The sequence below is a fragment of the Lygodium microphyllum genome, chromosome 22 (genome assembly GCF_053477565.2).
Source record: "Lygodium microphyllum isolate KBCC chromosome 22, Lygodium_microphyllum_v1.1.10, whole genome shotgun sequence".
In the NCBI taxonomy this organism is placed as follows: Eukaryota; Viridiplantae; Streptophyta; class Polypodiopsida; order Schizaeales; family Lygodiaceae; genus Lygodium; species Lygodium microphyllum.
In genome coordinates, this window is record NC_141156.1 from 130,802,045 (window position 1) to 130,817,685 (window position 15,641).

The 15,641-nt window shown below is 37.4% G+C and overlaps 1 protein-coding gene across 1 annotated transcript in view; it reads left to right on the top strand.

The window, feature by feature from the left end:
- The first annotated feature begins 1,316 nt into the window (after positions 1–1,316).
- Positions 1,317–15,641, top strand: part of LOC148017624 (uncharacterized) — a 186,196-nt gene continuing 171,871 nt past the window's right edge. The window contains 4 exon segments of the mRNA XM_087662770.1: positions 1,317–1,547; positions 1,732–1,764; positions 1,767–2,005; positions 2,448–2,569. Of these exon segments, the coding sequence (XP_087518896.1) occupies positions 1,317–1,547; positions 1,732–1,764; positions 1,767–2,005; positions 2,448–2,569 (625 nt within the window).

A 15,641-nucleotide genomic window follows, 5' to 3' on the forward strand; every position in this document is an offset into this window, starting at 1 on the left:
CGGGAAAGAGATATCTTCGATGCGCTCGGGGATGGCGGTTGAGGGATTGGCTTCAGCTATGCACCTCTTCTCTCTTCATTGCTGAGGCTGCACAATCAGCCCCATAAATGCAAGGCCGATCCATTGAGCAGCCCAATCAGCAGCCCACATGATGGCAACCCAGTCAGCCCACAATTCTTCTGCCCGCAATTCTTCTTCTCCTTCTTCTTTGGACCCGCAGTCATACAAAAGTGATGGCACGATGGCACATGCAACTTCGGATGGCGAAGGTGGGCAGCAGTTCGAGGTTTGGATGGCACGATGGCAAATGCAAGTTCTAGAAAATGCAAGTTCTGGCACGATGGCACGATGGCAATGGCAAAGGTGGACAACGATGGTGATGGCGATGGCGGACAGCGATGGTGATGGAGATGGCGATGGCGAAGGTGGGTTCCTGAGACGGCGATGGCGAAGGTGGGCAGCGTTTAAAAAAATGCATGAAAAAAACCAGGGTCTCACATGCAAGGCACATAGTCTAGTCGGGCGACCCAAATAGTAAACCTGCCTGACTCCCCCTCCCCCCCTTAAATCTATGATTGCCACGCATGCCGCCAACGTGGATGGGCCTCGCAACGATGACAGCTTCCACGCATGCTCGTGGTACTCCGAATGTGACCTTACCCCCTTCCCGCAAAATCGTCTACCCACCGCCCGCCCACCTCGGACCGGGTTTACATTCTGAACCGGGTTTACTTTCAGGGGCGGGGTTTACCCTGGTCCAAAAGTAGGGGTGTAAATCCTCGCCACGATCCATGGCCCCCCTAACGATCGATCCCAACTCCTTCTGCCCCATGGCACATAGTCCTAAGGGTTGCAAACCCCATTCGTACAATGGTAGGCTTGTGAGCGTTTGGAGGGGTGATTGGACAATTAGGGAGACCCTACTTCCATTGCAACTTGCTGGTGGTGTGACAGTCCCCCTCGGCTGTTGTACATCTTAGGCCATGTCCGACTAGACCTACAGGTGTGGCAAAAAGTCCCAGCTGATAAAAACATGACTGATATCAGGCTCCTGGAGTTCCAACAACAGTCGTCATGACTCGGAACTCCCATGATCGCAAAACTGCTGAATTCTAATCATATAATAGGAAAATTATAATGCTAATTGGGTTGGTAATTACTTATGAGTGTGCAGCAGGAGCTCATTTTTAGAAGCTAGACGTTGAGATATTGCAGCTGACTATACCTACGTTACTGTAGCCTACATAGCAGCAACCGGTTGATGCGAGAGAGAGAGAGAGAGAGAGAGGGAGAGAGAGAGAGAGAGAGAGGAAGCGATGGCTCGAGCGCTGGTTAAGACAAGAGAAGGAGAGCCCAAGGAGGTGATCCAGCTGGTCACCATCAAGGAGAAGCACGGTCTGCCATCTCCAGGGCACGTCCTTGTGAGGATGACGGTCTGCCCCATCCACCCCATCGACGTCATCTATGTACGCTCAAGCCGCCTCCTCCATCCGCTCAATGGTAGGCATCCCACCATTGGCACGGAGGGCTTTGAGATAGTCGAAGAGGTACAATCATAGATACCATATTCTGACGTCCCTTTGTATAGTCAGTTAGGGTTCGTTCTTTCTCTTGCTTGTCAATTGAAAACTTCATTAGCTATTAGCATGTCGATCATTCTGACCCTTTGTACATTAAATTAGGGTTAATCTTTCTCCAGAGTCATGATTGTCATTTACAAACCTTTGCCAGATTGGCGGTAATGTGAGCAATTAGTTTAAGCCTGTGGCCAACGTGTCATCCCCCTTGTCTGGATGGAGTACTTGAAAACAGGAGAGGGTCCCTGGCAGGAGTCCTATGTGGTGCTGCAAGAGGAACACATTGTGGCTTGCCCCAATGGCATCAGGGATGAGACAGCCGTCCAGTTTTTTGTGAACCCCTCGACTGCCTTTGGCGTTCTCAAGGATCTGGATGTTCCCAAGGGCGAATATATATTACACACGACAGTGGCATCTGCCCTTGGCAGGTCTGTGCATGCCACATTAACATGAGTGATCTCAAATCAAACATCTAAAAAGGGCATGTAGTTGGTCAGTGTTGAGAGGAATTTAATGCAATTAGGTTGTGGGTATAGAACAGACTCTCAGTTTTGTCTCAAGTACTTGCTGCTTTTCCTCATGATAGAGTCAGTGCTTGCTCGCTATCCTCAGTGAGGTTCAGAACGACAGCATATGTGATGTTCTGAAAAGAACTTGCTAGATATTGGATAGGTTTGCTTGGACCAGTCAATATAGTTGCTTGTGCAGAACACATGCGAGAGAGAGAGAGAGAGAGAGAGAGAGAGAGAGAGAGAGAGAGAGAGAGAGAGAGAGAGAGAGAGAGAGAGAGAGAGAGAGAGAGAGAGAGAGAGAGAGAGAGAGAGAGAGAGAGAGAGAGAGATTTTCATTCCATCCTGCATCAAACAATAGGCAGCTAATACAGCTAGCTAAACATTGGGGTCTAGAGACCATCAGTGTGGTTAGAAGAGACTCATATAAAGAGGAATTGATCACCCTTGGTGCAGACTATGTGATCAACTCCGAGACAGAAGGTACTCATGCACAAGGAACTTTAGACACCTATCCATATAGAAAAAAAAGAGAAAGTTTTTAGATACTTATCAAAGTATCTAGAAAAAGTCTCAACTAGTAAAAGTGGAACACTTTACAAGTTAGTGATATAGTAACATATTCATGTATAGGAATTTCAAAATTCTCTAGTTATCCATGTAGTGAAATTTTACTATATAAATAAACTAGTTAGAACTAATCATATAGTATTTTTCATATATAAGAAAACTAGCTGCAATCATGTAGATAGTTTTAAGAATTACTATTATGGTAAAAAATATAAATTAAAATAATAGAAAGAATTAAAATATGTTATCTTCATTAATAAAGAGGTCAATTCAAGATGCATATATCATCAATACTCAAAGGTTTATTGTGATTTTTTGTGACGTGAATTTTCTCTCTATAGAGTAACCAATCCATGAGAGCTTTTCTCATGGCTGGCAATGTTTGCTCATTGCGTCCTCCTAAAAAAGTAGGATCTCTCTTAATAACACCATATGTAGATTTTAATGATGGCATATAGCTCATCAATGGATTGGATGTCCAAATATTTGAGGAGAATGGTTTCTTGGTCTTCCTCTTCAAAGGCATTAACAACCTGCATTTTAGAAATACAACATAGATTAGTGTGCTACTACATCCTAAGTTAATTGGCTACTCTATTGTCTTAATATTTAATAACATTGAGTTACCAATGAAGTTCTTGATGGCAATTCTATATTAGAAGGATCCACACTTTTTGATGGCTCAACATGGTCGATAGCCTAAAGTATAGACAGGAAAATAAAGTTAAAAAATTTAAATTATGCCACATTTAGTAAAAAGAAATGCAAAGAAGTACCTTAGATAATTTCTTATTTTTTCCCTTACTCTCCTTTTGTTGTCGCTTGCTTTGTTGCATTTTCTCACTCATCTTATCACAATAAGTTTATAATTAGATATAATTTATTAAATGCATATATTAAAATAAAATATCAAGAGATGGCTAAGCATACCTTTTGTACACGAAGACTTTTCCGTGCTACTTCAACCTCCTCAAGATCTTAGATCATATCTTGTGGAAGAGAGTGTTCACTACTACATGAACCCTATAATACAAGAAAAGTAAAACTTAAAATGGAATATCTTTTAATTTAAAAGTATACAAAAATTAAGAATATATGTATATTTCCTTTATACAGATGGAATTCCTTGTAGTAGCTCCATAAAACTATGATCCGAGTTTAAATAGTCTTGAAACATAGGTTAAGTGTTAGAGATAATCAATTGGAAAAAGACTACAAACCAAGGTATACTAACCATTTCATTATTTTTTTTACATTTTTTGAAAGCAGAAATTAAAACAAGAGGTGGACCATCATTGTGAGATTCCAACTAGTACAAGAAAGAAAATTGAAATCAATATCAAAAACTAAAAACTCTAAATATTAAAATATTTAAATGAGTGAACGATGTACATACATGTGTTGCACTATTCTCAGAAAAGATACATTGTTCTTCCACCATAAGTTGTGGATAATACACCTCGTCACTTGTATCCTAAAATTTTAGAGAAAATATAATGAAAGGTAATTATATCTAAGAAACTTAAAGTGAAATGATTATAATAAAGATAAAGATAATAAAAATTATACAATAGAAAAAATAAAACTTGAGATGAAAATTGCAAATCTTACCGGTTTTATTGCATATCTACTTGCTTGAAGCTATGATTCTTCTATTAAAAAAACATAGTTGTGCCAATCAGTACCAATTTCTTATGTATATAATCTATGGTGAGAAAAATTTGATAAATAAGTATGCTTACCAAATATATATCCACCAAAGATGATCTTTTCCTCTTGAGTTCCTTTCTCAAATTTTGAGCAATAGAAAGATAGTACAGATATACATCCTCCTTTTTCCAAAGGTAGGAAGCACTAGGAAACTCAAGGGGTAAAATTTGATCATAGTTTTGATCTATGATCTCTAAAATTCTATGTTTGTCATATTTATTATTATGAAACCGCAAATTCTTGCCAATCTCATGGCTCTTGACCCAATTATACACTTTTCTGTGATTAGCACAATACCTAACATTTTGCGTATCTTGATAGTATTTTAGTAAAAATGGTTTTCCAAACTCATCTAGGTCTTCTCGACTAATCCTTTTAGGTGGTTTGAAAATCTGGTAATATGTAGGAGTCTTCATCAGAGATACATCCCCTATTTGTATACTCTTGATTTGCTTTTGAGGTGGCAATTGGACTCTTTTACTTTGTATTGAAACTGGTTTGCTCATGCTCACTATTTGTTCAGAACTATCATTCTTTGATTTTAGTTCCTCAATTGTTTTTTGCAGAGTAATGATAGTTTGCATCATTGAATCTAGAGTTTGTTGACTTGAGGAGGCCATGAGACAAGCTAAAATTAAATCAAGAAACTATGTTAATATTCAACCAATAAAGAATCAATCAATCATATAAAAAGGATACAACAATGATCACACTCTATTTTTCTCTCTCTCTCTCAATGATTTTAATGGGCTTTTAAGTTTTAAAGAAAAACACCATACAGCAATAAAATATACAACTATACAAACCATGAGACAAGCTAAAATCAAATTTACAACTTTATATGCTAGTATTCCTCAAACAAGTGATTATATCCATACATTAATCGTCTCCAAGCAAGAAATTTTCTCATTCTTTATAAAAAGAAATAACAATAATCACACATGCACACACACACACATACAAACAAAGGTCCAACTACCTATACATGAGACACAACATGAGCTATATCCACAAGATACTGTCCTAATATATAAACACCCATAGATAAAGCATTATGATATACACAATGGGTCGATGGCGATCAGATAATGATGTCCATTATGACCAATGCTACTAGCACCCATTTGGATCTCCAAGAATACAACACACACACACACACACTCTCTCTCTCTCTCTAAAGTAGTCAAGTTACGTCACGTGATCTCCACACTATTGAAACATCCATAGACTCTCCAATTGATAATGTTACTCTCCTTCTCTTTGTAACTTCAAAGTTTGACATTACCATGCTACACAAGTTCCAATCCCTCCAAATATCTTCATCAATATCAATTCTCCATGTACTTCTTTTATGATCACACTTCAACCATGACAATTTGCACCTTTTTTCTTCATAATTTACCTCTCTTATCATTGCATGAATGTACTCCCCATCCATGTCATCATCATGTTTTCTTGCCAACACTATATCATATTTTTCTAACCAAGGAGGTATACAACCAACTGCCCCTATTTGTAATAATCTTGTTCTTTGAATTAGATCTTTTACCTCATTTCCAACAAGTCTATTATGTAAAGGTAAAGGAACAAACTTATGCAATAAAGAACTCAATGGTCTTATGCAATCCCATGTAAATGAAAGTCGTTGAGTTTGTAGTACACTCATTCCCATGATTTGATCTATAAGTAAGCATTCTTCATTTTCTTCTATAGTTATGCATTGCTTGTAATATTCTCCACTAAAAAAGGTGTAATACTCTCCATCCCATTGAATGGAAAAAAAAATAGTGAGTCTTGCTTTCCAATGACCTATACTTTCTAACAAACTACAAAAAGTATCAGTTTTACCACGACGTCATCTGCGATCTTGTATATTTCTCCATTATAAAGAAATCTTCTATATGTGGTAACTAGATGTCCTACTAGTGCATTCTCTTGAAGACCAAGAAATTGTGCAATATATTTTTGTTCTTCTGATGAAAGGGGCCTATGTTTTCTTCTCTTTTTTGTGATTAAAACGCCTTTTTCACGCATCATTATGTTACAAGGATATTGGGAATCATCTCTTTCAAAAAGTTTCCGCATCTCCTTTGCCTTCTCAATTGAAGAAACCTCCACAATGCCATTCTCATGAAATGAATAACAACACAGTGTCTGGTAATCAGTGAAAGGATAACCATCAGATAAAACAAGACATGCATGTACTTGGATAAGCATTCTTTCATGTGGCAAAAGCCCATCTACTTACATTTCTAATAACTTAAATATTGAAGTGAAGAATGTCCTCTTATAATAATTTACATAAGATATTTCGTTAAAGCGATTATTAGTCTTTACCGCTATATATAATGCTACCATTCGCTCAAAGTCACAACACCAATACACATCATGTGATCCATGTCTCAATATGTCATATAGTAGTTCTCCATTTTCTGCAACATGTTCTAAGGGAGAAGAATTAGAACCAAAGGCTTCTTCCTTTCGAACTCTCCAAAAGCAGAAAACAAAGTACGTACAACACCTAAACATTCTTTTGACCAACCAATACATCGAATATAACTATAGAAGGCATGTGCAATATCTATGAGCAACAAACCTAGGTCAAAAATTGACTTTGGTATCTCATCAACTATACCTAAAATATATTGTAAGCACCATTGGATGAACTTTTGGTTCTCTTCGGCCTTAAAGCTTTCATAGTACTTACTTGGATTACAAGACCACCGTCCATGAAAAATAGAGGGTGGAGAGAGCTTATAAGCCTTTTCACAACAAAAATCTATCATCTTTTTCTTTTCATTGGGCATGGCTCTCATGAGTAATCGTATGTATTTTTGAAATATATTTAGAGATAACACATGCATCGCATCATATACCAAGTTTATTGACAAGTTAAAACCATACAAATTATACAATTTCCGTAGAATAAACTCTCCAGCTAATCCTGTAAGCTTTAGTTTTCCATCCTTTTCAGCTTGTGTGGATGCCCTCTTTGAACTTGATAAGGCATCAATCATTTCACCTATGGATCGTTGGGTTGGAGGATATCTTGCTTGATATCGAGTACCATTGTAAAGGTAACGTCCTTGGAATGAGGGATTACTAGTATCAAGAGTAGCTTGGGCTTTGTCTCTACGACAAAAGAATTGCCCACCATCTTTGAAGGATCCTATTTTGCATTGTGCAAGATGATCCCCTGTAACCATCATTAGCATTAATCTAACAAAACAAAAGTTTGATTGTCCCATTGGATTTTCAAAAATCTTTTCTATAGGGTAGTTGTATGACACTTGCATACCATTTATGTAAAGGTCTTGTAGCTCACTAATAAGTGGTCTTAAAAAAGTTTGAAATACATCAAGAGTATTACGAATAAATTTAGAGCAACTAAAAGGTATGAATAAAACAAGAATAATGCCTAATATGGAACCCTTCCCACCATTAAGGACCTTAATTTCAACCACACCACAGTCCTTTTGAGTGGTACGAGAGGCTTGGAAGCCATCCCAATGTAAAAGAAGTGCCAAGTTCTGAGGATCACCTCTATACATTTTCTTTTTACATTTGTTGAGATGTTGACATCTTTTACAAACAAAATTATACTCTTGCATCTCTTGGTCAAAATTTTGTTCTAGAACTATTGAAAAACAAGACCTTGGAAAAGTTGTATATACTTTCTCACATGTAGGGTTGTTGCACGCAACAACCATCTCATACTCAGCATCAGGATTCCAAAAATCTTGATACTCACGACACTTTGTTCAATCCCAAAACTCATTTATGAATTCTGGTTGCATATGGATATCTTTCCCTAACCATCTTGTTTTATAACGCCACATGCTTAGGAAATCATGAAAAAGTGTCTTGGATCGCACTAAAAGCTCTAATTGTTTCTTTAGAGGTAAATAATCAAAAGCTAACATTTCTCTCCTCGGTTTATTGTATTTTTTACACTTTTCAGAACATTCAATACAATCACTCTTTAGTATTCTTTTTCGCATATTTTGTTTGCAAGAACACAAGACTACATCTTTGGCATAAGAATCTTCTTTACTAGGTGTAAGAAGTTCAATTTCATGATCATTGTTTTTACTTCCCATGAAAAACCTACAAGACCATGATACATAGAGTCAAGTTGCTCCCAAGATGTCGAGACTCTCACTCCATCAAGGTTTCCATCCCATGTATCAGGTAGTTGCACTAATAGCTTACTTAAACTTGGCTTGCACTCTTCAACTCTTTGAGCCCTAGCCCTTCGATTGCCCATGTCTCCAAATAATAATTGGAGCATCTTCTCTTGTGCACTAATTGATATTTGGTTCTCATCCCAAAGAGCTTGAAGCTCAATTATTTTTTGTATAGTTTGTTGATATAATGATGGCCCAATAATAGATATGTGATTGTCTATAGAAGGATCTATTTGAGGAAACTTAGCATGGTTAATTGAGTTGTTGTCATGACTGAAGGGGGGACTTATAGAAGTATTGATAGTTTGATCATTGCCTCGTTTATGTTGCCTTTCATTAGAAGGAGTAAAACCAATTTTCATACTTAGTGCATCATATTTGGCCTTCAACTCTTGGTGCCTAAGAAAAGTTTGTTGACCAACACTCCTCCCACCATTACAATATGCAAGGCAATCACACCACCTACGTTGTCTATTTAAATCATCTATATTAGTTTCACCATGCATTGGAGATGATTCTTCGTGCCTTCGGTTCTCAAGATGATCTCCTTGCACATTTGAGTCCCTTGGTTCACTAGGATGTGATCTTTTTAGAGAAGAATGCGTAATCCCGAACATGTCATTTTTAGCATGTCTAAAATAAGTACTACAGTTCACTAATTGCCAACCTTCAGTACTATGTGCACACTTATAGTTAGATGTACACTTTCTTAATGTGATTGTAGAAGAAGACATCCCTTACTTGAGTATCTTCAATCTTCAATCCAAGGTTGATGAAATTATGAGCTCCACAATTACAACTCCAAGACTGCAAAAAAACTGGCCCATAACATAGTTAACATTAATAACATATTTTAGTTGCATAGTTAATATCATAGTCTATACTAGTTTAGCAATAGAGCTACATTTAAAACCATACTTTGTAGTTAATATCATAGTCTATACTAGTTTGTTCTTCTCGTCCTAGCCTTGATCTCAAGAGCAAGAAGAAAAGAGGGTTCATGAGGGACATGAGAGCCTTACACTATGAGAATGAAGATTGCAAGAGAAGAGACCCTCGCACTATGGGTGCTGTTCTAGAGATAACTTGCCTTGAAAGATGCGATAGAAGACAACCTCAATGCGATGGAAGACAAATAGAATGACCTCCCAACTTCCCTTTGTGGACAGTGTTCATTAATATAAACACTACTATAATTACAATACAATGGATCAAAAGCAAATATTTAAAGCCAAAATTTATAATTATACATCTTTATATATTTTAAAAAAATATTTTTAATTTTTTAAAAATAGAATTTTTATTACTAACGCTTTACTCCTATTGGTCTAGAGCCAGCTCTTCCTTAATTATCATGTTATAAGAAGTTCATTGAACATCCTTTAGATACAACTCATAAAACAATTAAAAAGAAGCAATCTTTCCCAAACACTTCCTTAAAGTGATGGGGTCAAATTTTGTAAACATTGGCATTAGTTGATGAGTACATAAGTGGGTATGAGGCCAAGATAAGGGATTGGAAAGTTGAGGAAAAATGAGGGAAAACAAAAGGAGCTAGGTGTAAGCTTCCTCTTTCTTGTGATGAAGAGTCCAAGTGGGGCTCTAGAGCAACATACTTCTCAAAAGTAATGGTGGTTGTCATAGAGGAAGGTTTATGGGGGAGGGGTGTGAGTGTAAAGGAGGTGGTTGAGAGGTTCCCTGATTAGTGGAGTATATAGGAGGCATATTGTGACTCATGAGGAGAGTGTAGTGAGTTGTATATAGAAGTCGATGGGAAGATCAAGATAGGCAAGGGGAGTTCAAGGTGCTATTGATATTGACACTTATCTAGCACCAAAGTTCCTATCATGATTAGAGGAATCACTAGAGCTACTTGAGAGAAATAAGCCATGTGAGTTGTATACAAGATGAGTCGTGTTTGTGCAATTAGTGGATGATATAATCCCCCAAGGGAAAATGGATGAGCATGAAGTCAATGCCATTGATCTAGATGGATGTGAGGTTGGATGTTGACAATGTCTCTTTTCCTTAGTAGGCATGGTGGATTCATTTCTAGTAAGGGGGAGAGATCGGTTTGCATCTTGAGGGTAGGGATGGGAAGAGTGACAAGGTAAGACATGATACCACACTCAATGAACATATAGCAATAAGCTTGGAGAATGGTAAGTTCAGCATATGAGACATATTGAAGGGGGTCAACAAAGTTGGAGACCTCGAGACAGTTGCATATAGGAGGAGAGGTATGTCCTATGCATGAATCATGGTGTAGTAGACACATGGCTCTCATGATGTCTTCACATGCACACTGTCAGTGTACTGCTGCCAGTAGACTGGGACTGACTAGGAATCAAGAACACTGGGTAGCACAGCAGAGCAGCCACCGCACAAAGCATCCATGGCTTCCATTGTAGCCTCACAGTGTTGAAGTAATTTATGCTAGGAACCTCCACGATGCAAACATGCACCAACAACGAAATGATGACATAGTCAAGAAGAGCCCGTTTCGATAGAGGCTTCTCCAGAGACCACTGGGACTATTGCGGTCAGCATAGATCTGGTTGAGGATTTGGAAAAGGATGAACAAGGTGAAGATGATGGTGGTGTTGTCACTCAATGTTAGGTCCATGCAAATTTAAATAATTTTAGGCCCACCGTTTGGAAGAGCAAGACCATGACAAGCTAGTACAATGCCTGCGTCAGTATTTCTTTAGATGGTTCACAAACATTGTTTTCTTTGTTAAGGATGCACTTGCTTGCATGACCGGATGTTGCACTTGTGTGCTGCCTCCAAAGAACATAGAAGATTCATGGCCTCATCACCATTTCCCAGAATACCACATTCTATGGCAATTGCTTTTGCAGTAGTGATGTGATCAGCTGTCACATGTCTGATCATCATGCCAGCATTTTGAGAAATAAGGACAACATTAGCTATCTCAGGCCTGCATTCATCCCGTAGCCCAAAAATGCCAAGGAGAGTCAGCTCATCCTTTGGGAGCTCATCACTCAAATGTTGATAAATGACATTTCTCATCTTCTCCCAATCAAAACAAATTATAAGTCTTTAGACATTGCAAGGCTCTTTGAAAAGGAAAATTTTAGATGCCATGGATTACCCAAGAGGATTGTCAATGATTACGATTTCCTTTACATTTTTGGAAGAGCGTATTTGAAGCCACTAGGGCCCAATTTTACTTCAATATAGCTTACCATCCCCAAACTAATGGCCAAATGGAGCAAGTTAATGAAGTCATTGAGGACATAATTAGAGCATATTATTGGAAAGAACCTAAGAAATGGATGCAATACTTGACTTTAGTAAAATTTTCCTACACTGCATCCTATCATCAAATCATTGAGATGACTCCTCTCTTGGCATTGTATGGGCAAGACTGTCTTACTCTGGTTAAATTTTTAGATCCTACCATAAAGGTAGAATCCTCAAAAAAAATGCTAGAGAACATGAATGAATAGGTTAAAGCCATCATATAAGACATTCAAGAAACCAAGGATCGATAAGAAAAGGCTTATATTGATTTAAAAAGGCAAGAATGAATCTTCAAGGAAGAAGACATGGTTTTCCTCCATGTTCATCCAAAGAAGAGTTCCCTATCATTGGGGGAATTCAAGAAGATAATTCCAAGTTATTGTGGGCCCTAATAAAATCCTCAAGTGTTTAGGGCCTAATGCATATAAATTGCAACTCCTAGAGCACTTGAAAATCCACAATGTATTCCATGTTAGCTTGTTGAAAGTCTATATACCAAGCCCCGATCATGTTCTTGATGTGTAATACCAAGCCAAGGAATCGTTAAGCTTTAACCTAAAAAATTTTTGAATGTAAAAGAGAGAGTCCTTAGGAATAAAACTCTTAGGGAATACCTTGTTCAGTGCAAATATTATCTTGAAAATTATGCCACTTTAATCAACCATCAAGATACTTTATATAAAAAATATCCCCAATTTTCTCAAGTTGAGGACATCTCAATTCCTCTAAAGGGGAGAGGATGTAATTTTCCTAAGGTTAGTAATAAAAACTATCCTAAGGCTAGTAAACAAAAACTATAACCATTAAAGGTTATAAATAGTCATCAAGCCCCTGGAAAAAGAGACATGTCATCATCACCTTTTCCCTCATTCTTATCATTATCCTTGGAATCCTCAACTTCATGATCATCATTGTGCACAATTTTGTCAACTCCAAATTGCAACGAGCCATTAATTCAAATGTGACATCCACATTGTCTTATAGAAGAATACTAAGGTTCCATCTTCCTTCCATTATTCCTTAGCATGCTCTCATTTTTACAAAAGAATTTACTTATGTTGAAATATAGAGAGAGAAATAAATAAATAAATAAATAAATAAATAAATATAGAATCGATAGAGAGATATAGAGGGAGAGAGACAGAGATAGAGAAAGAGAGGCTAAGAGCATGAAGAAAGGGAGGAAATCGATAATGTAGGGAAACTAGAGACTCAAGGCACCCTCCAACTTATGAACTCTCAACTCCACCAAGGTCTCTCATCACCCAAAAGTCTATCCTCAGCACCGTCAAGGCTCTCTCATCTTCTAGAGATTCATCACCACATCTAAAGAGAATGCAATATGAGTAAGCAATGGATTGAGGCTCCAAGTCCACCCAAGATCCTGAGCACATTGGATGCATTGCAAACTGTAGAGGTCATGAGCAGGACATGTTACAAATTCTAGAGTCTGCAAAAGCAATGATAGCCTCAAAGCATAGAAGTAAGAGAGTTGGTCAAGGGGTTGCACGTGCGAACAAGGTTGCTCCAAACCAAACCTAGGCTCCTTCTAAGATTATTACATCATAGGTTTTAGTTAAATTAAACAATTGTACTAAGTTAAGTTAAAGTAGATAAATCTAGAATATATCCTCCAAATTTAGACACCTTATGGGTCCACGTGTATATCCATATTTTGCGACAACTTGGAAGGACGTCCCTAAGGAGCATGCTTCTCAATGATGGGTAAAATCCTAATGATCGCACATTACCTCAAAAAATAGTATCGTTGAATAAATGTGTAGAGAAGGATAGAAAGTATTAAGATATGCAAGAAAATATGAGATATTGATTACTAACTTTATCCTTTTTCTTCTCATATGCAAATAGACCTTATCTTTGTTGTAGATAACTGCTACGGGAAAGTTAAGTCAAGTCTAAAATTTACCATTGTTGAGGGTTAAATCTAATAAAGGTTAAACTCTAGAATATCTATAAGATCAAATCTTCTTTCGAATATAGACCTAAGTATGATAAGTTTTGTCATTACCCTAGTAAAGCACCTATAATGAGAAGAATCATCTTGATTAGATAGGAAATCGACATAGTTTATCAATTCCATGCTATTCTATTGAAGATGCTAGTCTTCTCTTTATTACTCTAAGTAATTACGATTAAGAAATTAGAACCCTAGAGAAAACTAGGGATTTCTGTCTCTCTTTTCATCCACTTGAGGAAGTACACTTCACAACCTTACAAGGATTTGAGTCAATTTGATTCTCAAGAAGCTATGATTTAAACAATCATAACCATATAGATTCAATAGCTTTAAACCCAATTGTTTGGATCAAAGTGGCCAAAGTGTTAAAATATTGAGGATGCATGATAATCATAATGAGACATAAGTAATGAAAAAGAAGGACAACTGATATTATTCAAGCATAATGCAAGTACAATTGAATGAGACTTATGGATATATTGAGTGTGGGGATGAGTGCCTTTTATTATATGCTTACAATAGGAGGTATTGGTAGGTGAAAAAAGGTGGAAAGGGACCATGGTATTCACCAACTGTGGTTTTAATAAACCATGCATACATGACCTAGTCTAAGGCTTTATTTGCAATGTCATCCTTTGCCTTACTGTTCATTACAAAGGGGCTATAAAGTGGGTGTGATTGCACATTTCTCAACACCCCTCCTCAATCACAACCAAGAAAGACACCGAGTATATAGAGGCTATCATGAGTAGAGCCTTGGTAAGTGTAGACATGGAAAAAAAAAGCCATATAAAGCTAGAGGCTATCATAAGGCCTCACTAAGAGTATAGAGGCTATAGTGTAAAGGTTACATGATGAGTACAAGAGCTTATGGTAAGAACATTAGGCAAGTACACATTTACAACCTAAAAAAGTCTATTAGAAAATGAGCTACAAAAGAGGGACTGGTGAGTCCTATCCTTTTGCTCTTGGGTGTCTTCTTGTTCTTCTTCTTCTTCTCCATTGTTGTCTTCATCTTATTTGACTATTGCAAAATATGCTCTTTGAGATATTTTCCTAGCATGACAAAACTTCTTAATATGCCTAGTTATTTTGCAAAAATCACAAACTATGTTCTTCTTCTTTGTCCTTCACATAGAGGAGGTGTTGGTCTCCTCTTGGGGTGCTTGCTTCTCCTTTTCTCTTGATCTTCTTTTACTCTTCAAGGAGAGAAGCTTTGATATCCACAAGCTTTGGCTTTGGCATGTTGATTAATGTGGTAGACACATTATCATACTCAGGTGAAAGAATTTTGTGAAGTACTCCAATACAAATGTCTCTTCAAGTTGATCCCTATAAGTTGTGTCAACAAGCTTTCCATATAATTCCAATGAGTTGCAAGTGAGGTACTACCTTTCATATCAAGTCTAAAAAATTCAATTAGCAAGCCATATTTGGAGGATTTTGAGTGAGCTTCAAACAAGGTTTCTAACCAATCCCATGCTGCTTGAGAAGTTTCACAATCATCAACATGATGAATGTAGTTGTCATCAAGTTCAAACTTGATAATACATTGAGCCCTCTCATCATTTCTATCACATATTACTGAGAGTGCAACTTCCCTTGGTTTCTTCTCTTGATCACTTGTGATTGACCCCAAGCCTTTCTTCATCATTAAGATTAGTTTGATCATTGCCATGTGTGGAACGCGACACCATTGAATCGACATGAGGGTGAATCTTTTCCCATTTTGTTGGTAGGAGCAGTAGCAAATGAACAGAGAGTAGACTAGCAAGAGAGTTGAAGTTGAGTGTGTCAAAAGACATAATGAGGACTAGTGCCAAAAAGCACCATGTGAGTATC